The sequence below is a fragment of the Centroberyx affinis genome, unplaced genomic scaffold (assembly GCF_046629955.1).
Source record: "Centroberyx affinis isolate AG114_WGS23_722 - 3 ecotype Tasmania unplaced genomic scaffold, CSIRO-AGI_Caff_v1 ptg000261l_1, whole genome shotgun sequence".
NCBI classification, from domain to species: Eukaryota; Metazoa; Chordata; class Actinopteri; order Beryciformes; family Berycidae; genus Centroberyx; species Centroberyx affinis.
The window spans coordinates 69,073-91,174 of record NW_027278943.1 but is presented as its reverse complement, the minus strand read 5'-3'; the positions used below and the strand labels follow the sequence as shown (position 1 = coordinate 91,174).

Sequence of the window (22,102 nt, the reverse complement as noted above, 5' to 3'; positions counted from 1 at the left end):
TGCCTTGTCAGTCAACACATCCACTGCTCTGGCCTGACAGGGAAGTGCTGCACTGGCAGGGCGGAGCAGTGTTGAGAAAGTTTACATCTGTAATCATTCAGGACATGCAGTAGAAATCACAGGGAGAAGTTGATCGTAATCGCAATCTTTAGCCATAAACAGCTACCTTTTGTCTACCTTTGACCTCTGCCTATTTCAAATTGTGTAACGCCACAATTGCTGAACTCATATGATGATTGTTTCCTTTCATCTTATCTGTGGTGGAAAGAATTGCCCGTGGGAAATGAAATATACTGCTCTCTTATCAGCTTCATCAGCAGATATAGCAGCATATAATTTAAGTAGGCTACACTTTCTTTACCTGATGCGACCTTGCAAAGGGAAAGTAACCTATTAGACAATGTTGAGGCTTTATTGTGTTTTTACTTAGACTTGCTTTGGCACGCAAACCTTTCACTTTTGAAGATATATGTTGTCATTCAGTGACTGTGTTCCCTCTTTCTGTTAATATCACAATACGTTGAACAAGTGTTGCCATGTAAAAACCTCAAATTGTTTTTAACTTTAATTGAAAGTTAACTTCATGTGTGTGAATATGTTTCATAGTATTAGGGCCTATAAAATCCCCACATAGAACGTGTGCAATATACTGTATATCCATTGCACAAATGCAAAAATGCCTGGTCTTCAGTCTGAGAATTAAATTGTTTTACGATACTTTCCTGAATTCCTGAATTTTGTGCTTTTTCAAGTTAAGAGATTTTCATCCAGCGGCGGCACTAGACTTTCTCAATCAGCTGTGACTCACTTCTCTTTCCCTCTGAGTTTTAAAAGGTAATTGGCTGAACTGTGTCATGGTGGGGAAACCCTCACAGGGCTGACTTTTAAAGGCACTATGCAATAAAACCAGCGATCTTGTAAGGTCATATAGGCTCCTTGGTCCATTTCCATGTGTGATACTATGGCTGAGTCCAGCAGTGTAGTTGAGGGTATATACAGGTATTCCTCTCTCCCCAAGGCATACACATTCTCTCACATTTCATACTCATACTCTCATACTCATAATCAGGCTAACATGGATACATCTAAGATTTTGGGGGATCACAGTACACCCTTTTTTTCTCACACAATTACCTCCACACCACAGTCTGAGGTCACCTTTGTCCTTGACTGATGGAAATAGCTTCTGCACTTGAAGGAAGTCACCTCTTCTGCAGAGAACTGCCTGTAATCACAATCTATATTCAACAATGATAGAGATGGCGACCAAGCAATTTTGTTTGAGGCAGAACTTGTGATTAGGAGAGAAGTTGTTTCATAAAGTTTGAGGGTTTACTGTGTGCACAAAGGGCAGACTATTATTGGGTGGGGGATTAGTTGTTTTCAAAAGGTTGGGTTCTGGGAAAATGCTGTTTTCTAGCATTCTGGAAACATTTTAGCGTTCTGTAAATTGACTGTGAGGCGGGTTAGAGGAGATGCTGCCAGCCAGACCTTTTAAAGGCAACTGCATGGAAAAATCACAGCTTTTTTTTAATCGAACAACCACAAAATCACCTCTCACAAATAAAATGTACAATTGAAATAACAGTGTGGATTAGCAAAGTCCATAATTTGCACAATTTCTAAAGATAATGTTCATTCTTATGAAATGCTTTAGTGCTTAAAACAAATAGCAGGCCTCAGATGGTCTTAGAGGGGGAGTGATTAAAATGGGATTTGTTTTTATTTATACCAGTAGGGGGAGACTGCGCCCATAAATGGCTGAACTCGTGTATTGGACTTGGGGCACCCTGCATGGCCAAAACTGATGTAACTCGTGTAGTGTTTCATTTCATCTGCCTTCTGTAGTCTACTGCTGTACATTCAATGGGATAGTGTGTGCTGCATTCAAAGATGAGGACTGGTGTATTGATTTCATTATTTAAAGACCTACTTCTCCATAAAAATATTACCTACACATTGATATAAAAAACTATGGCAGCAACAACTGACCGGATGTATTCACAATATCACTGCTTCATAACCTATGGAAACAAAACACAACTATCAAGATTATATTGCAATTCAGTTTAGTGACTGAATAAAAGTGTGACTCCACAGTGGGATTGTACTTATTTTAATATGTAAAAAGGTTTGATTTATGTTTGGTGTATGGCTTAGAGATATGTGGTTCATTTTGCACGGACCATAATGGTTGAAGTAGCTGTCAGTCATTTCAAGTCTCTCATCCCACCTCCCCATTGAAAAATCACTGTAATATTCCTATAATATTCCTATAGGGACGTATAAAGCGTCTGTGGCACACAAGAGTCCTGTGACTGTATTGTTCTTTATTGTGTTTTTTTTAATCTCCTGCAATATTGCTATAACTATAGTGTTGCTGTGATATTACTATAGTACTCTCTCTCTCTCTCTCTCTCTCTCTCTCTCTCTCTCTCTCTCTCTCTCCCTCTCTCTCTCTCTCCGTATAGCGGGTGACGCGGTGACATGGCCGAATAGAGCGCACTAACGGAGCGCCAGTCGTGCTTTACACTTTGTCCTCGTTATTCCAAGTGAACACGGGGCGGTGGAGAGAGAAGACAGATAGCTCGTCCGGATTTCAACAGGCTTTTATACCTGACAAGGCGCACGGAGGACTTTTGTTATAAACTGTGCAATATATTTGTATATTTGTCAGGGGGGAAAAAGTGCCTGGCGGGGGGAGGAATAACCCAAACGCAACACGTATCCGGTGGGATCCCACTCCTGAGAGAGAGAGAAGCGGCAGGAGTTGGAGCGAAGGGTGCAAGAAAGAGAGAGAGAGAGAGAGCGAGGGAGAAAGAAGGGGGCAAAGCGTTGACATTTCGCCCGTATCATCGCATTTTTAATTAATAAAAGGAATAATGAGGAACGTTTGGATACTTTTGACCCTCGGACTGACGGTCTTCCTCTCCGGGGAAAGGGTAAGTTTTGGAGAGAGAACTTGAAAGCGGGTATAGAGCTGTGGGGAGACTATAAGGCAACTTGGCTCCAGAGACCACTCACTGCTTTTTCATGTGTGTTTGACCACATTGAGAATGAGTCGCAACATTTGTGTCTCTCATGTGTTTTTTTCTACCCTTTCGTTCAGAACCACGAAGGTAGTTTGATGGAATAAATAGCAGGACGGTTTAAATTGTAGCTTCTGACATGGACTTTTGCCGAGTATTTCCAATGGTAGGCGAACAATAAGTTGCCCATTAACTCTCTGCGTTTGACAACCAAGCAGGAGAGAGATAGCCTGCTGCTTTTAACGCGTTGCAGAAGTCAGTGTTTGTCTTTACGCTACACCGTATCATCAAATACTATATAAAAAAAAATACACAGACGGAGTACGTGGCAAGCTACTCAAAATAAGAACCTGCAGGTCAATGTGCTTCTCTCGCTACTCGCCTATCGTTCATAGATTATCAGTTGCCCTATGGGTAAAACGCTACAGGCTATTTTTCCTTTCCGAGCTTCATTCAACAGTGATGTGGAATATGGAGCACCAGATTAAAGGGACATCAGGCTGTCAGTCATGGCTAAATGCAGTTTATTCGGCGTTTTATTTGATTTGTTATCATTATGTCTTTAATATCTGTCTCAAGGCTATGGAATAATTGCCAGACCTAAGAAGGCCACATTTTAAAAGTATACTTTGCCAATATCGCAGAAAAAACCTATAGGAATATGATTGTGATACTATCGGAAATAAAATAGCATGAAGCACGATAAGGTCATTAAATTGAGTATTGAGTCCCTGTAGTGATGTATAGTGTTGATTCAGATGACTCGCGCATTAAATGTTCATGACTGAATTAAATCAATATCATCATTATTGGAGCCATGCGGCGCACCAGACAGTCACGCCGTTCTAATGTTTTTCATTAAGATGATTTGTCTTTAAATTTGGAACACTGTTGGATCGTTGTGGCATTTAAATGTAAGGCAGCAGGGTCTCACATGATCAATATCCAAACTTTTTATTTTTAATGATGTGTCTAAACCAGGGCATGGGCTCTTCATTCCCGTTTTTTTTTCCTTGGGATAAGTTCTGGGTTGAACTGTGTGTCTTGGCCTGCTAACCGGGGTGTGTATCAGCCTGCAAATTGGCCGGGTTGTTGGCATGGCATGAGACAGGATTTGGAAACCCGTCACATTTTGTCACTTTCATGTGCGGCCTCTGTCATAACTGCCCCCCCTCCTCCCCCCCTGTAGTTTCTCTGTGGGTTGTCACTTGTCGCTTGGCGCAGTGCCTCCTCCTCTCTTTCAGAACCGCTTGTCCAATTAGCTGATTCAGACACCGTTGTTTTAATGAGTCATTGTTTCGCGTGAGGTCACCCCCAGAGCCGGCTACATGTTCTTTATACATAGCTGTATCTGTCCACACACGAGGCTTTAATTGAACTGAACACTGAACATTTTAATCTCTGTCTAGTTTCATCATATGAGAATATAATCGTCCAAATCTATATAATATCCCAAATTATTCAGGAATCCACCTTATTTTGGCAAAATATGAGCCCCCACCAGTAGGTTCACTGTAATAACTGTTATTGGCATGGTATCTCGTCCACACACACACACACACACACACACACCTGATCAATATCCGCCTCCCCTTATCTGTGTCCCCTGAAGGCAAATCTGCTCCAATGGAACTTGACACGTGACATTGATTCTTGGCACTGGTGTTGACATAGCAATCAAGTGGCATGTGGTTGATAACCTGCTTTAGGCGCATGTGTCTGTGTTTTAATTACCTTACCACGGCACAGGGGTGCAGTGGCAGTCGGTGGCTACTGCCGCCATGCAGATAAAACCCCAAATCTGCTCCTGGCTGTGGAAAACCAAGCATGAGATTTCATCACCGAGCCAGAGAGCTGTTTTTTTTGTCCCGCCATGATCAAATAAGATCATACAAAATGATTATGAATGAATGTAATCTTGTCTAAATACTATGTATGCTGATTTATTTCAGCTTGCGTGCTTACTTATTTCAGAAAGCCAGTAATGCTTCTACCATAAGGCGCAGTCTCCTCACATGTTGAAGCTTCCAGTTGGGAGAAAACGCTGTTTTTGCAGAAAAGAACCAGCTGGAGAATAGCAAAAGGTACTGGGACAGTGCTTGATGTGTTGTTTTCATACCTCTCATTAGATGATGGTCAACATTATATAGTGGAGGCGGATCCATAGCGGCCTCCTCCTCCGCCGGGCCTCTGTCAGGCTGTTTTTGTCACGTTTTTCCAGTTGTGTGTATCCAGGAACTGTGTGGACGTGCGAGGAGGAAAGACTTGGAGCGATGTTTTGGTGCGCGCCAGTCACCAGATGTCGCGGTCTGTAATTTGTGTCATGTTTTGGTGGGAAGCGTGGGTGTTGTTCACCTCCCTTCACATCTGTGATTTATGGGGAGTTCTGAGTGTTGTCTCGCACACTGTCTGATGCCGGACTCAAAGGGATCACTTCACAGCGGCCTTGGACTTGGTTTGAGCCTGGCTTCCACGGGCGATTGAGGAAAACGGGAGGGAGGGAGAGTGAGAGAGAGGAAGGGAAATGGAAGGAGAGAGGAGAGAGAGACTCAAAACTCCATGGAATGTCTGTGTTGTTGTTACAATTTCAAGGGATTTAGGATCCAACAAAAGAAAGATTTCACGTGTCTGCGGCTTTTTTTTTTTTTTTTTTTTCCTGCGCAAATTTCTTGGCACCGATCTCATTCATGAGGATGATGGAGGGCTAAAACTGCCTTATTCTTTGCTCGAAGGGGCAAGTAAGGTCAGATCGCTGTGACAAACCACCCTCAAATAGGCAAGAAGAAAGATAGAGACTGAACCCACTAAGCCTGAGAAAATCCCTTATATTATTCGAAGGGTGAAAAGGCCAAAGTAGCAAATACAAGACTTCAACTTGAAGCCTTTGATGGCTTTTGGAGGGAGGGGGTAAGGTGTTCTGAAGGCTGTATTATATATTATCTAGTAACCACAGTAGTATTTGAGTTTAATTTGCTGGCTTGGATGGTAGTTCTGTATCCACTGATTTGGTGGTAATGAAATGAAACGCGCAGAGGCACAAGCTGACCGCTCTCTCACCCTCTTTCTCTCACCAGCTCCTCACCTGAGGCTGCCCACTGCATTTTGCAGGACAATACTCACACTGCTCACACACACATGCATAAACACACACACACGTCATTCACTGCTTTTCCCTGATGCACTGAGAACTGATAACATGCACGGCCATTTCCAGCGGGGTAGGTTGATCCTAACAGCACATTATTTTCCACTGCTATTACAGATTTTTTTCTTTTTGTATTAATCCTCCTGACATGCTCTCCAAGGCTGTTGAGCTGCATGTGGCACTTCTCTCTTTTTGTCATTGCACCAGGCTCCCAGAGCTTGAAGGAGGTGTGAACACTGGAACTTTTCTTTCCATTCTCCAGCGATAAAAGCAATATGTTTCGTCTTAAGTGCATCATTCTTAATTTACACCGTGATGAATAAGTAAAATGTGTGTCTGCGGCGGGTGGACAAAATATTTGCCCTCCTCTTCTCTTCCTTCTTTCTTTTGTAGAGAGGGAAAAAGAGAAGGAAGGAAGGTAGCAACATAAGCAACATAAGCGAAGAAAGAAATGAACAAATAAAGAATGAAAAAATGAAGGAGTTACAGAAGGAAAGAACGAAGGAAAGAAATGAAAGGATTTCAGCACTCCCACATAGAAGCAGAGGCCAGATGCTGCGCTGCTACTGCAGCTTCTCCTGTTGTATATTTAATGACGCTCTTTTATTTTGCATTAACCTAGAATACCTCAAACTGAAAACATAACCAGCTCCCCTGTATGCGACTGTTTGTGTTTTGTGTGAGCCGGGAAAAGCCGCTGCCTTGTTTTTTTTTTCTTTTCTCTCTAATAAATCCACCGCTGACACACATGGGAACAGTGAGTTTCTTGCTGTGCAGAGACACCCACCTCTCCAGCGTCCGACCCTTCAGGGGGCGCATTCATTTGGTCCCTGTCTGCCAAGCATTATGCAATCGCTAATGGACTCCACAGAAGGCAGGAGGCAGGGGCTGCTGGGCCACTGAAAGCAGAATAGCAACCCCCCCCAACCCCTCACCCACCTCCCCCGAATCCATCTGTGTCCATGCATGAACTCCTGTTTTGTCACCAGGCGCACACACACATGCATGGGTAGATAAACACACACACACACACACATCATCTCTTTCTTTCTTTCTTTCTTTCTTTCTTTCTTTCTTTCTTTCTTTCTTCCTCTCTTTCTTTCACTCCTCCCCTCTTCCACTCCTCTTCTCCCCTTTTCCCTCTTCCACATCTCTGGACCAACATGGCAAAGATGCTGCCTGTCATTACCAGCGTGTCTTGAGTTACCCTGAGAACAGTGGCATTATTATTCCCCCCCTTCAGACAGCTGGAAGGAATGAAGGGAGAGGATTTTTTTTTTTTTTTTTTTACGCAAGATGCACCCCGCTTTTTTCCTTCGCTGGCACTCAAGAAGTGAGAGCTTGCATCGACTTTGCGAACATCTGCAGGACGTATGTGTGTTTGTTTGAAAGGAGCTGCTCTCCTTCTCTCTCTCTCGCCCTCTCTCTCTCTCTCTCTCTCTCTCTCTCTCTCTCCCCCTTGTTGAGGAGTTGGAAGAGGTTCTTGCTTTGGCAGTGAGCTGTGCATACCAGCAGAGACTCACAAATACCCAAACTGTGTCGACTGTGTTATGTGTGTGTGTGTGTGTGTTGCGTATACACATGCCCAGGTTTGTGTGTGTTTACTTGCATCCAGGCCTTTATGTGTGCGCCGGTGGGGATCTTTATGGCCACATGGTTTAAAATACACTATCATCCCAGCCTCCAAAGCATAGGGAAAACGCATTAGGAAGAGCAGCAAAACCAGTGACAGCAGCACTGGCTTATGTTGGGCCACTGCCACCATGCATCCAGCCAGCAGACAGTGAGGGGCCACGACACTGGGCAGCATAACCTCTCTGCATGTGCATGTCGAAATCTGGTTGAAAATGTTAAGACACAGTAGACCTGGAGCATTACTCTTTCTCGCTCCCTTTCTCCCTCTTTTCCCCCTTTCTCTCCCTTTAACTTAATTAGCCTAGCAAATGGAAACTTCCTTGGCAGGATTGCGGTGGAGGGGTCTGTGGTTGTGACAAAGAGAAAGGGGGAAAACCCTGTGTCGAGACGTCTGTTTTCTTCCTCTCTTTCTTTCTTTTTTTTTTTTTTTTTTACTGCCCACTGCCTCCCAGATTGGGTAGGTAGGCTTCCACGGGAGAAGTGAGGAGTGGGGTGGGGTGGGGTGGGGGGGTTGGGGGGGGAGTGTGAACCTTGTCTGCCTTTTGGTGTGCAGGTTTTCCCAAGCCAGGACCTGCCATGGTGTTGGTGAGGTGTGAAAAGTGTCTGACTCGGCAGGAGGTGAGATGACAGAGTCAGACTTTTATGGCCAACAGAATGCCACTACTGGTATTTGGTATGTCACTACTGGGCCGGTCTACTTAAGGACGGTAATGAGAGTTAATAGGAATTTGGCTCGGGGCAGAGTGGCACGCATCTGCCCATACTGCTCACCTTCCAATATCTCACCATTATGCAAAAGGCCCTTTTCCTATTATTGTGTCAGAAGCATTTTATGCTTCAACCTTTTTCCTGTGTGATAAAAAAATAAAAAACCTGATTATTTTGAACGCGTTTAGCATGCTGCTATCAAACGACTGTTGTTTTTGCTATTTGAGCACCGTCAAGTAATACACCGGCAAATTTAGTGTATCGAGGCAGCTGGAAATGAATACTTTTTACTTATATGTTGTAAGCCATGGCAGCAATGTGAAGTCAAAGCCCATTACTCTGTTGCTTCTAGTAAAGAGAGGAATAGCATACCTTATTACAATGCTGTTTGGTGGAATTTATAGTGCACAGATATGTCAAAGCACATAAAAATCATCATGAGCATTGCACATTATCAGGTCACTTCAATTTGAAGCTGAAATTCAGACATTAGTCAGCTTGCCATAGGACTCCAACGGAGGTAAACATTTACTGCTTTGAGAGCCGTATTAGATGTCAGCAGAATAGATTGCTGCCAGTTTGGGGTTTGTTGGTCTGTTAGTTAAGGGATGAAGTGAAATCAAAAGCTACTTGGGAAGTCGTCATTGTTGGCTGTGTTCTGCTGAATAGACAATGATCTGAGGGCCAAATGTGTTCCATCTGTATGGTAAAATCCAAAAATGGCGGATATGAAGAGGCATGACGTCAGCCAAGTTTTTCCATCTAACTCCCAAGATTGCCGTGGAAAACGGCACGGCACATTTAGCACATCTGTGCTCACTCATATTTACGAGCACGTTTTATCGTTTCTAAAAGGCACCTAATTGAAATCTGCACTGCGTTCCGCCAAGCAGAAAAATGTACTTCTAACGTCTGGTGTTTCCATTATTTCTCCCATCTCGATTCAAAGCAGCGCGGAATGAGCTAAAGGGTGTAAATCATGCTTTCTAAGCAGGGTGTATCACCAACCACAAATTATACTCTGTACAGTCTCTTAATTTAGAGATGTTTTCATGAGAAAACTCTCAGATTCCAGAGGGTATTTGGGGATCTTGATGAGCTGGAGAGGGGAATTCATTAGTGAACTCACCCCAGCAAAGATCCTCCTCTTCTAACGGCATGCTGGTGCGTAAACTGAAAGGCAGTGAATTTAAAGGCCCCAACTGAGTGCTCATGAATATTCATTATTGAGACGTGTTTGTCATTGTAATGGATTACAAAAACAGGAAGTAGTTATGTTTAAATTCCTGTCTCCGTTTGTGTCGTCTCAGCAGGATGAATGCTGAGTGCTTTCTGTTTTTAATGATTTCCCTTTGAGTGTGTAATTTGTAACTTCATAATAATCCGGGTCTTTCCATGCAAACCTAACTACCTCATGGAAAAAAAATGTGCCCCCATTTCCAACGCTGCATATTCTTGGCAAAAAAAAACATTGTGTTTTCAGTAGTATTTTTCTATCCTTGTTACATTTCAAAGGCAATGGCAACTGCTGACTTTGTTGAGGTTTGTTTCATTTCCTTATTTTGATTTGGAGGAACCATGATGTCAAGACCCTAAATCAGTATCCAGATGTTCCTGTGTACTGTTGTGGCAGACATCCGATGTTTGAAAGCCTAAACTGTGACCGCATCATCAAACCGGTCCAGACAATGACTCACACTGTAAGGTTGAATGAGCTTACAGTGGCGAGGAATGGAGCAAATATAAAAAGGGACGTTGCTGGGCCCGACATGAAAGACTCAATGGAGTTTCAGTCGCTACCACAGCTAGGGCTAAAATGACAATCCTAATTATATTACTAGATATTGCCATGATTATAAATAATGATTATTATTCTTAATGATTTGAAGAACAAAAAATATTTGCCTGCACTTTAGGCATTTTTATTTCAACATCTTGACTGTTTTCAGCTACAGTGGACATTCTAAATTAAATAAAATGTTCAATATTGCCAATATTCTAAAAAAAAATAATTAATTGTTGAAACTAAAATTGCCCTGGGTCAGACTGCAAGCCTTAACATCTCACACCTCCTCTCTCTGCTGCGGCCGCTAACGTGATCAGAGGCACTAATGTGGTGATTCTACCAGGCGAGTTAATCTTTACTAATGCATTCTGTTAACAGCCATCTGTGTTCTCGACGCCAACTGTAAACCCTCTCAGCAGAGCGCTGTGCTGTATTCAGCGCCCCAGCAGTCAGTCCTCCATTACGTAGAGGGATGGGGTTTATTATTCAGCCCAGAGAGGCTTTAGACCAGAGAAAACCGTGTCAGATGGAATCCATTTTGATTTTAAATGCAAATGCCACTGACACACTCATTTCCTCGCTTTCCTTTTTTTCGAGGGCGGCCACACGGCCGTCTTGATGGGTGGAAAATTTCAAGGAAAAGTCTCCAAACAAACAGAGGCTGCCGGCCGGTCAGCGTGTGTCACGTCAGTCAGGTGCATTGTTGACCCTTTGAACCCTTTACTGGAAATCCACTTTACCTGCCTGATGTGGCTGATCATGTTTCCCAGCCTGGGGGTTTTGGAAATGTCACTGAACTGAATATCCCCGCAAAAAATGTCAGTCTAATTGTTATTAGTTTGAAACAGAAATGGATTTTTCATGCCATAGAAATCACTGAAGCCACTGTGACAACCATGCAGACTCTCTCTCAGTTTGTTTTTGTTTCTCTTTCTTTCGCTCTTTCTCCCCCCCCCCCTAAAAAAAAAACCTCTTGACAGTGACATCAGCCAAGGTCATTGCTTCACTTACTCATAATCCGTAGCGTCTCCATTGCCATGGTTAAACCGGTTTGCATGGTGTAATGGAGGCAGGCAGGCAGGGAGCAAAGCTTGATTACTTTGATGATGATAATTTGTTTAATCAAGTGATGGGGAGGCTGACTGGAATGGCTTACATGGCGGCTGCCCTCCAGACTCAGCAGGATATCCTTTCTGTCCGGGCAGGCAGCAGGCACTGGATCCTCCTGGCTTTCCAAAACAGCCTCTGTAGGGGTTTTCAGATTTATCAAAATGAATTAAATAGCAGACAGGAAGGACCTTCAGGAGGCCTTAAGCGCTGCTTGATATCCTGTTGACCGTCTAAGGCAGCCTCATAGGCTTTGTGGCTTTTTGGCTGTCTCAAGGGATTGTTCGCTATATCCAGTAAATTAACTATTTAAAAGGAATTTTAATAGACATAAAGAGGAAACATCTCGTCTCTCTCAATATCTATTAATATTATTATGTTATTATACTATTCAGTGCATGTTTGACACCATACTGTAACTGTAACTGCTGAACTGGAACATGTTTCCCAAAAGCTTGTTAATGTTCTGATCATTTTTAGTTCCATTATAAGTCAATGGGAAAATACCTCCTGGGACTTAGGCTCTGTAAACCATAATTCTCCTTTTCACAACGCATTTTCGTTAACTACGTTTGGGTACTTTTGCCTGCAACACTTGTTTTCATAGTCAGTGTGGCCAGTGTCCCTTGTTGCTTTTACAGTGTGAACCTAATGAACTCTACTGACCTCCGCACATCTGTATGCAGCTGGCAAACCTACATGTTCAGTGCATCATCGCACAGTTTATGGAATCATCTGTAGACTCTACTGATGACGCCTTTTTGAAGATGATTGCTTTCTGTTCCAGCCTCTGCTTTTGTTTAGTGTGGTTGTGCTTCGCTATGTGTGACTTGGTGACCGCACGAGGATTCATGACAAGTTTTGTTACACTACAAAAGCTGCAGGAGACATCTGTTGCCTGGTGGGTTTTGATAGTGGCTCCTCTTTAGTGTGGGATGTACCACCACAACCTCTGCCCCCCAGCTTTCACAGCGTTGCATATCTTTGTCTGTTTCTGCTTTAGAAGATCAGCCTTCAAAGTTTCTGCATGCACATACCAGCTCCTAGGACTTACTGCTTCATCTCTCTTATTGTGTTCAAAGGTTCCTGTGAGCAATAAGAACGCTGTCTCTCGACTTGTCTTTTGATGTTTCCCACTCTCTTGTTTCCTCGGCACCCTCAGCCCATCCATAAGGAGGTAGTAAAGTAAAACTTGGAGCGCAGGGTGGAGCGCTGGTCGGCCAGCATCTTGTGTTGTTTCAGGACCTTTCAGGAAAAGCCAGGCTGCAGTCTTCTTAAACCGCGCATTCTTGCAGAATTACAGCACAGGGAAAGAATTGGGAAAGGCTGCGTCGCGAGCAAGAGAGCAGGGGTTTGGCAGATACATTAAAAGCCATTTTTAGCTGCAAGAGTTTTGTCAGTGATCTCTGTCCTGCGCCCAAAGGAGGGAGCACAAGAAGACTGTTTTCTGAATGTTTGGGCTCTGTGTAAGTGTGTGCTCCTTCAGTTGAAAGTGTATTTTCTGTCTTGATAAATTGGCACGCTTATAGAGTCCCGGGGAATGAGGCTTATTCTGCCACAAAGTCATTAAAAATTAAAAAAGCAGGCTGGCTCTGGTGGTAGTACTGGGCCTATTTTGGTTGCCAGAGTTCAATTATTTACATAGAATGGAACATGAATAAGAATTTTGTCTCATCATTTCCAAATATGAGCCAGAGGCTACAGCACTTTTTTTTAAAGTGTCACACAAAACTTGGTTTCGTGGGTGTGCGAGGTGTGCATCAGTAATGCTCCTAATTAGTGTTATATTCTTGTAAAGAGGGAAGTGTGATGTTGGATTTGACAGAATATAAAAAAGCAGGCAGTCCACTGAAGTATCTTATCAAAGCTGCATTGCCACATGTGTTGAACCCTGGAGGATATGGTCCAGAACCATGTGAGTTGTTTACTCGTTTTTGTGAGCTTACTTGTGGGCTCACTGTTGTTTGGTTGATAAGAGAAGAATGCATCTAGCATCAAGCAGCTGGCTTGCATATGTAAAATATGGAAACATTTTTCTCTTTTCCTTTTGTTGTGGAGCGGTTTGTTTCAACAAATGCAGGAACCGAGCGGATGGAGCTGCGGTGTTCTGTCAAACATCACTCACACACAGATGCACACAGACACACACAGACACACACACACACACACACACAGATGCACAGGCTGAAATGGCTTCCTCTCTGTCTGATTGATGTTTGATCCCCAAGTGCACGAGGGCTGAAGCACTCTCTGGCCACAACAGGCTAATCTTCAGCATGAGCCAACTGTACCTCAGATGACTCCCTAACACTGTTAATCTACACAGGTAATTGTGTGTGTGTGTGTGTGTGTGTGTGTGTGTGTGTGTGTGTGTGTGTGTGTGCTTGCTTTCTATGACTGTTCTGCAATCCTTCTCCAAAACAGATCAGGCTACACATTTTCAGGTTTATCAGTTAATGTGAGTTCTTTCTTTATTAGTAACTATACTAATCTGTGCTAGAGCAGAAAATGAAGGATAAATGTGTGACTTTGCTGTTTAGTGTAATCATGGTAGGTTTTTACTGGTCTCAGCAGATTTATGGTTGCACATTATCGGTGTATCGGACATTAATAATCTCCTGCAATAATCAGCCGCAGCCCTCGGCGGGCCCCGCTTCATTGATACTGCAGTAATTAAGCCCATGCTCCTATAACGCTGCCAAGAAAACAATAAATGTGAATGAATTCCCTGGTTAGTGTTTGGAGATATTTTAGTTTGATGTTTTGGTATTGATGCAGACTAGAGATAAAAAAGAACTATTTGGTTGTAGACCCTACACTGAGTCAGAGGAGCAGCTCAGGTCATACACCCATAATTAAACAGTGTCATTAATGTGCAATTACATGAGTCATGCTTAGCCCACGTTGGCACTGCTCACTGTTCATATTGGAGCCCATAGCTCCTGAAGAGGAGGCTTTTTGTTGCTGGGATTTCCATCTTGACTATCTTTGGTGAGAGATGTAATGCCATCTTACAAGATGGAAAAAATTGAACTAAAAGAAAAAACTATCCTCTCTGCCTCTCCTCTCCTGTCCTCTCCTCTTTCTCCCTCTCCTCTCCTCTTTCTCCCTCTCCTCTCCTCTCCTCTTCCTCCCTCTCCTCTCCTCTTTCTCCCTCTCCTCTCCTCTCCTCTCCTCTCCTCTCCTCTTTCTCCCTCTCCTCTCCTCTTATTCCCTCTCCTCTCCTCTCCTCTCCTCTCCTCTTCTCTCTTACTCCCTCTCCTCTCCTCTCCTTTTACTCCCTCTCCTCTCCTCTCCTCTCCTCTATATATTTTTATCAGCCCAGATGTCTGGATCAGATACTAAATTACTCTTATGGATCCTGAGCCCCTGCTGTAAGTTAATCACAGCGTGGGTCTTGAAGTGCATGCTCTGTTGTTTCAGGATCTTCCAGGAAAGCCAAGCTATTTTAGATCCATTAGGCCAACCAGCGCTTCTAGCATGTGTCAAGAAGACCTTACACCACTCCTTACATTCAGAGCTGTACCCTTTAGGCGTACTCGTAGCCTGTGTCAAGGTTTATTAACTTGACAAAGATTATATGGGAGTTCATCATTCAATATCTCTTAAATATAGAGGACCCTGTCTTTAAAACTGTAAAAAAAATAATTGAAGTTAGCTTTAAAAATACCATAATACCATATATTTTCACACTATAAACCATTTTGTAAGAGAGTAAGAGTATCATTTTTTTTTCCAAATGGTGGATATCTCACTTGTCTTCTGTTTGAATAAATCACCTGAGAGGATTACAATGCTATTGGACAAAGAGTTTTTTTTCTCTCTGAGGCTTAATACCTCAGCATGACACTAATGATGACCTATGCATTTGCATCTGCATCAGTCTTCCTACGTAATCATGAGACACGGCGCCCCAGACTGGATTACTGACAATAGATAAAACTCTCTTCATACATGACAATGCATTGAGGACAGGAATCCTCATTTGCTTCGCTAAAGCAATAATCACAAACTGATCATGACCTAGGGCTGCATGACCATAATACAAAAATAACAATCCTGATTATTTTTCTAAATACTGTGATCACAATTATTATGATTATTTGCCTAAATTTCAGGATACTAAATGAATTGCTCATGTGCACCTTAACGTATTTTCAGTGCAGTATTTCTCAACCTAGCAGCAGCTAGAAAGTCTTTCGCTCTTACTGTTTTACTCTTAGTATGGTTCTTATTTACAAAATTCAAATAATAAATAATTGCTAATTGTTTGTCATCACCCGTGTAAAACCAAAGTATTTCCAAATGAAAGATGATGATCCACTTTTAGGAACTTTTTCACATTCAGACTTTTGTATTATTAGTATTGTGTGTAGTGTTAGTGTAGTATGCAGACTGGATCAGTCTTTGTAGGTTACATAGAGACACGGTGGCCCAGACTTACTGGCTTGCTGACTGTGGATAAAGCCCTGTTCGTACCGCAGGTGACAGCACAGTGGCCTGCTAAAGGCTGACAGACCTGGTGCTCACACACACACACACACACACACACACACGTATGCCTGCACACGTACACACACAAATACTGTACACTCACTGCTGGTCAGGATTAGCCCTGGATAAGGGGATCAGAGATCACCACCTGCCGCTCCCCTCCTTCCATCCCTCTGTTTTATCCATCCCTTACAATGTTAATATCCTCCGTCTCTTTCTCTCGCTCCCTCTTTCTCTGTCAGTATAGTAATGTGTGTGACTCTGTTCATTAACCTCTCTCCCCATCTTTGCTTCCTTCCTTTCTTTTTATAGCAAGCACATCATGCCTCCTAGGAGTGCCAACATGTCTGCCTCCACTGAGAGCAGAATCAACTCTACCCTTGCCCTCGGCTTTCATTCATCCTTTTCGAGCAATCTTGGCTCTTTTTCTTCATCCTAGTTCTTCCCGATCTCTCGCTCTCTCTCTCTCTCTCTCTCTCTCTGCACCCATGCCATTCTCTTCCATCACCCCCATCATCCCATCATGGGTCCCTCCCCTCACTCTATAGTCCTGTGGCCTGCTGACTCCCTTGAGTCCAAATCCTCTTAAGGAAGGGCTTGTGTGGGAATTCAATTGCTGCACCGCGAGGATTGAACCAGATCAGCCAACAAAGCGCCAAAATCGTTCTCTTCCCTCATCTCCCTCCTTACATCCTTCTGCCCCCATCTGCTTCTTTTCGCCCCCCTCCCTCTCTTCTCCCCCGGCTTTCATCTCAGGTGATAAAGGTCTATTTGTCGGAGCTGGCAGCAGTGAGAGATTGGCGTCCTGGGTGGAGGAATTTGACACATCATCATTTTTTTTCCTGCACACTGATAAATGAAAGTGCACAAATGGCCATATGTATTAACAGGCATGAAAGTGTGGAGTGTAAGAGTATGAACTCTGCTTATCTGCATTCCCACTCCTCTAGTCATATGTTTGGGATCCAGCCATGTATTCGTGTGTCCTCCGAATGGATTATGTAAACGGGTAAATTGTAGATTGACACAGGCTATGAATATCATAATATGCCACAAACAACTTTAACTTGTTGGTTAAACAAAATAAACTGGGAACATTTTTCATGAACCTCCAGTTAAAGAGACTCACCCAACTCCCAGCATGACTCCCACATCCTCCATATCTTGATATCTGTACTGCTTTATGTGGCGGGTGAACTTTGACCCCTGCAATCCTCAGGAGTTCTTTCATGTTGTGGTGTTAATGATCTGGCAGTGAGGAGCGCAGGGGGTTCCATGCTAGCAGAATGGTTAAAAACACACACACACACACACACACACACACACACATAAACCCAGATAGGCACAGAAACCTCCACTCTAAGATGGCTGAGAAATCTGGACTATATTAAACTTTGAACTTGCAGCTAACTTATCCATCACACAGACACATGCACACATACATGTACACATGAGCACAAAAGATGGAGACACACACACACACACACGCACACACACCTTGTCCTGCAGATCTTTATAACACCAGGGAAACACACAAGCTTTTAAAAGGCAGAGTTGATGGAAACCATGCCCTTCCTCTGACACGGTGACAGAGAGAACCAGACTGTGTGAGGTGTGAGAGAAGTGTTTTGTGACACTAAGCACCGGAGGACTAGAGTGTAGCCGGTGCCAGGCCACTAACCACCAAAACCCCTGACAATTCAGCCATTCCACAAAATGGGTTTTCGCCGCAGGTTTTTCTTTGTTATTTGATTGAAAAACATTCAACACAAAGTTCTCCACGTATTCAATCTTTCAATATTAAATGTTCTTACTTGTATGAAAGGAGTTGCATTTTTAATTGACTGTTGACTGAAATGAAAGTGCGTTGGCCCCTGCACCTTGATTGTAATAAGAGGACTTGACTAGCTCAGTCTTTAGTCTGAAGCACATGATCAGTGACTGGTGACACTGACCCCCTCCTGAGCTGGAAACTATGTGCATGCCATTGTTTCAAAGACTAAGATTGAGGGCATCGAGTTTAACACACTTAGTCCGCCTTCATGTTAGAAATTATGTGCATGCCAGCGGCAGAGCAGCTAACAAGAGATTGAGGGCAGGACTTCGGAAGTAACACCAGACCACAGTGTATTGTGCAGTCGGGGTGAATTTAAAGCACAAAGACCGCATATGCATTTTTAGTGCGTCATTTACATGACCGGCATTTGGCATGGCTTTAACAACCGTGTAGTTCTAGTACAAAGAGTTTGAGTACAAAGCATTCAAATGCATCATGGAACACACACACACATACATACACAAAGCCTAATTATAGTGATAGGGTTCAAACAGAACACATTCCAGTGGCATGTGCTTTGTTGACAAAGTGCAGTCAGCAGTGCAGAACATGAGGCTCTGGCTGGCTCCATATGCCTCTCAGGTGATGATGTATACTGTGTAGAGAGATGACCTGCTTGCTCTCTCTCTCTCCCTCTCTCTCTCTCTCTCTCTCTCTCTCTCTCTCTCTCTCTCTCTCTCTCTCTCTCTCTCTCTCTCTCTCTCTCTCTCTCACACACACACACACACACACACACTCTCACTCTCTCACACACACACATTATGTATATCTATATTTGCACATGCACACACACATACACACAGCTTCTTTTACTTGTCCGGGGGCAGCACCTGTGTTTGTGCAGGAATGGTGGATATTGCAGACCTGCTGTGGCCTGAAAGACTGCATTCATCCCTTTGCACTGGCTGACACACTGACTACCAGTAGGATGGGGGAAGAGTGTATGTGTGTGTGTGTGTGTGTGTGTGTGTGTGTGTGTGTGTGAGAGAGAGAGAGAGAAAGCAAGGGCAATGTACGTGTATATACTGTATGAGGAGAGGGTCATTCCATGGCAACGTGATGTGTGTGTGCATGAACATGTGGCAGCTCGTGTGCTAATGTCTGCGTGTGCTAATGTCTGCGTGTGCTAATGTCTGCGTGTGTGATGTGTGTGTTTATGTACCTAAGGCACTGTACTGAAAGGGTCTGTTTGCCTGGAGCACAGGTGTGTGTATGCACAGCAGAGGTTTATATAACAAACAGCATGATAGATCTCATCTGGGAGGCCTGTGAAGCTTTTGAAGTCTATACTGTTGTTGAATAATGTTGGCCACATTTATTTAGCAGTGTGCTCTGTCATCCTAATAAAAATATAACGCCATCCATCCATCATCCATCCATCCTCCCATCCCTTCTTTCATCCATCCTTCTAAAATCTTCCACCCAAATTCCAAATTATAGTGAAAGATCTACTTCTTGGAGAAACATATTGTTTTTTGCCAACAAACCCATACTCCAGCTATTTAAAGATGGAGATTTATTTAAATACAAATAAGACAGTAAGCATAGCTGGTAAAATATTCCTCTCAACCTTTTCTGACATTATCTACCACTACGAACATTATCCCTCGTCTCTGGTGAAGAAAATGAAAGAAAGAAAATCTAAAATGACCCATCACACCCCATTCATGCACCAAACTGAGGCTGATGCTAAGATGCCACCAGCCTCAACAAATAACAACAAAAAAGATTTTCCATCCATCCATCCATCCGTCCCTCCACCCTGTCCTCTTAGCAGGCTGGTGTAAGCACATGAGATAAAGAGAGACCTGTTTTCTCTCCTCCCCTCCGCCTTCAGTCGGCCTTGACAGCCGCTCTCAGCATTCCTCCTTCCCGTCTTTTCAGCAGGAACGTCTGTCTGCTGGACGCTGACAGCGGCTGAATAGAGCAGAAGCCGAACAGATCATTCCCTCCTTGTTCAGGGCCAGACCACCTGCTGGCAGGCTGGACCCCTTACCGCCGCATCAAGGCAGCAAGAAGCCTGTTGGACTCACACACATTGACAGACCGATAATATACACACCCACACATTCATTCATATATAAGCAGACGCGCACACACACGTTCCTACCCACAGAGCAGAGTATTGCATATCAAGCCAAGGAGATGAGAGCCTTTGAACAGGGACCAATGGGGGACCGCTTCCTGCAATATCCAGAGCCTGTGTTCTTCCTCTAATGTACACCTCGGCCCCCTGGAGAATACCTGCCGAGCGAGCGGCATAACTATTAATTTCCTGTTCTTGCAGAGAAGAAAGGCCGCAGCCTCGCACAGGTGCACCTGTGGGCTAAAAGTTAAACTAAGTGAGTATTAATGTGATGCAGGCGAAGGACGGAAAAGGTGCAATGTGCTGTTCCGGGGCCAAGAGACAAATGAAAATGCTGCACCCAGGGCCCCAAACCACCTCAAAACAGACACATGATTTGTTTTTTATATTATCATATTAACTGTGAGTGAATGGAGGAGGGTCATTGAGACCTTTTCGAGAGGATAAGCTTGTGTCAAAATGCTAATGTTCTCCCCAGGATAAGTGGGTAGATTTGGATTCTGGCAGGCTGCAGGCCCAGTCATTTCCCCCATGATTGGGTGGGACATGAGAGAGAGAGAGAGAAAGAGAGAGACGAAGGGATGGAAAGAGAGAGTTAATGTAGCTCTTTAGTCCAGCTAAAGGTTGCCATGAGAGCCAAGGGTGGCTATTAATTAAAGGGTGAAACTGATGATGCCTATGAAAAAAAATTCGAGCTCAGTGTGTGTTTGTGTGTTTCTGTTTGTGTCAGCTCTAATTGTCTTTTCCTGAGGCTGTGGAATGTCCTTTCATATGCTTTTTCTGTTTTTCTCTTCTTCAGCCCTCAGCCTCTGCTTTGAATAAGGGCAATCATACACACAGTAAGACACAAGGTTCCCACGGCCCATGAAGGTACTTGAAAATCTGAGGAAAAATAACATAAGGCCTGGAAAGTTATTGTACTTGATTTTGGAATTACAATATAGCATCTTATGTTGTAATTAAAATACAGCATGACAGCCTCTCTGATGTCTAATTTTTACATGTCTTACCCCAAAACATGAAAAATTTGAGTCCTTGAATATCAACAAACAAGACCTTGAAAGTCATTGAAAAGGCTTTGAATTTGAAGTGGGAACCCTGAAGACGGCTTACAATTCATTTTACTAGATCATATTTGTAAAGCAGCTGGGAGTGTAGAGGTTTGACAGTAGTATCATTGCCTTTGTTTTCAAAGCGGGACTTTAACAAAGATCTGGCCTTGGTGAAGGTGGTGTTGAAATATCAGCTATACTCTGCAGACATCCTGCAATATGGAGGAGGGATTCTTAGAAACTCTAAAGAAGAAGTTCCTTTGTTTAAAAGTACATTGATGAGTTACTGAGGCAAAGGGCCAATACTTAGCATAGAATAGAGGAAGTAACATTCAAGTTTCAACAAGTGAACGATCGCTTTGGGGACATGGGGGAGATCTTTTTCACTTCCAGCAGAGGAGTGAAATGTTTGTAAAGCCCCTCTCCATTTGTCTGCCCTTGTTAAACAAGCAGTGGCTCTGATTCACACAGCTGCCCACATTCGTGTGTACATGGCCAGACTCCATTTTGACTCACTGCGAATGGTTTGTGCCTCTGATATGTGGTGTTCATGATATAGGCCGTGCTATCACTTCCAGCTAAATGGAGGAACTCCAGATTGTTCCCATGCTGCGCCTCAGTGCTTTTGGGTTATTGGAGTCTTTGAGGTACAGAATATGAAACCTGTTTTATATAAAGCACTTAAATCCCTCTCTCTCTCTCTCTCTCTCTCTCTCTCTCTCTTTCTCTCTCTCTCTCCCCCCCTGTCTCTCTGTGCTCGCTCTGCTTTGCTCAGCTCAGCTCAAGCCTTTCTCTTCAGCCTCATATTTCTTCCCTGACTGGAGGGAAGAAAGCTGCCGTGCTGCAGCAAATCTTTCAGTTTCCCCCCTCCTCAGCACTAGAGATGACTGGAAGGTGAAGCCCATTTCCCAGCGTCTAGAGTTTCACAGCTGACAAAGAATCTAGGCTTTCCCGTGCGTATCAGAAGCTGTTTAACGGGGCTGAGGAATTTCCCCAATTCCCAACCGGTGGACAGGCAAAGCAGGGAGGCGGACAGGAGGGAGGGGAGGAGGGCGGGATCGGCAGAGGCAAGCGGTAACGCTCGCTAGGCCTGGGAATTCGCAGAGTGCCTTCTTGTGCAGAATGCAGAAAGAAAGCCAGTCACGGTCCGTGAAGCTGGATACCACAGCGCTGAGGTATTCTCTAAATAGGGCCATGTTGAAGCCACATGAGCTCCACATTGT

At 43.7% G+C, this 22,102-nt stretch overlaps 1 protein-coding gene across 1 annotated transcript in view; it reads left to right on the top strand.

Annotated features, from left to right (window-relative positions):
* Positions 1-2,541: 2,541 nt before the first annotated feature.
* The window catches only part of sdc2 (syndecan 2), a 38,018-nt gene continuing 18,457 nt past the window's right edge, over positions 2,542-22,102 (top strand). Inside the window, exon 1 of the mRNA XM_071545945.1 lies at positions 2,542-2,942. Coding sequence (XP_071402046.1) covers positions 2,883-2,942 — 60 coding nt within the window. The 5' untranslated portion in view covers positions 2,542-2,882. The remainder of the gene's footprint in view (positions 2,943-22,102) is intronic.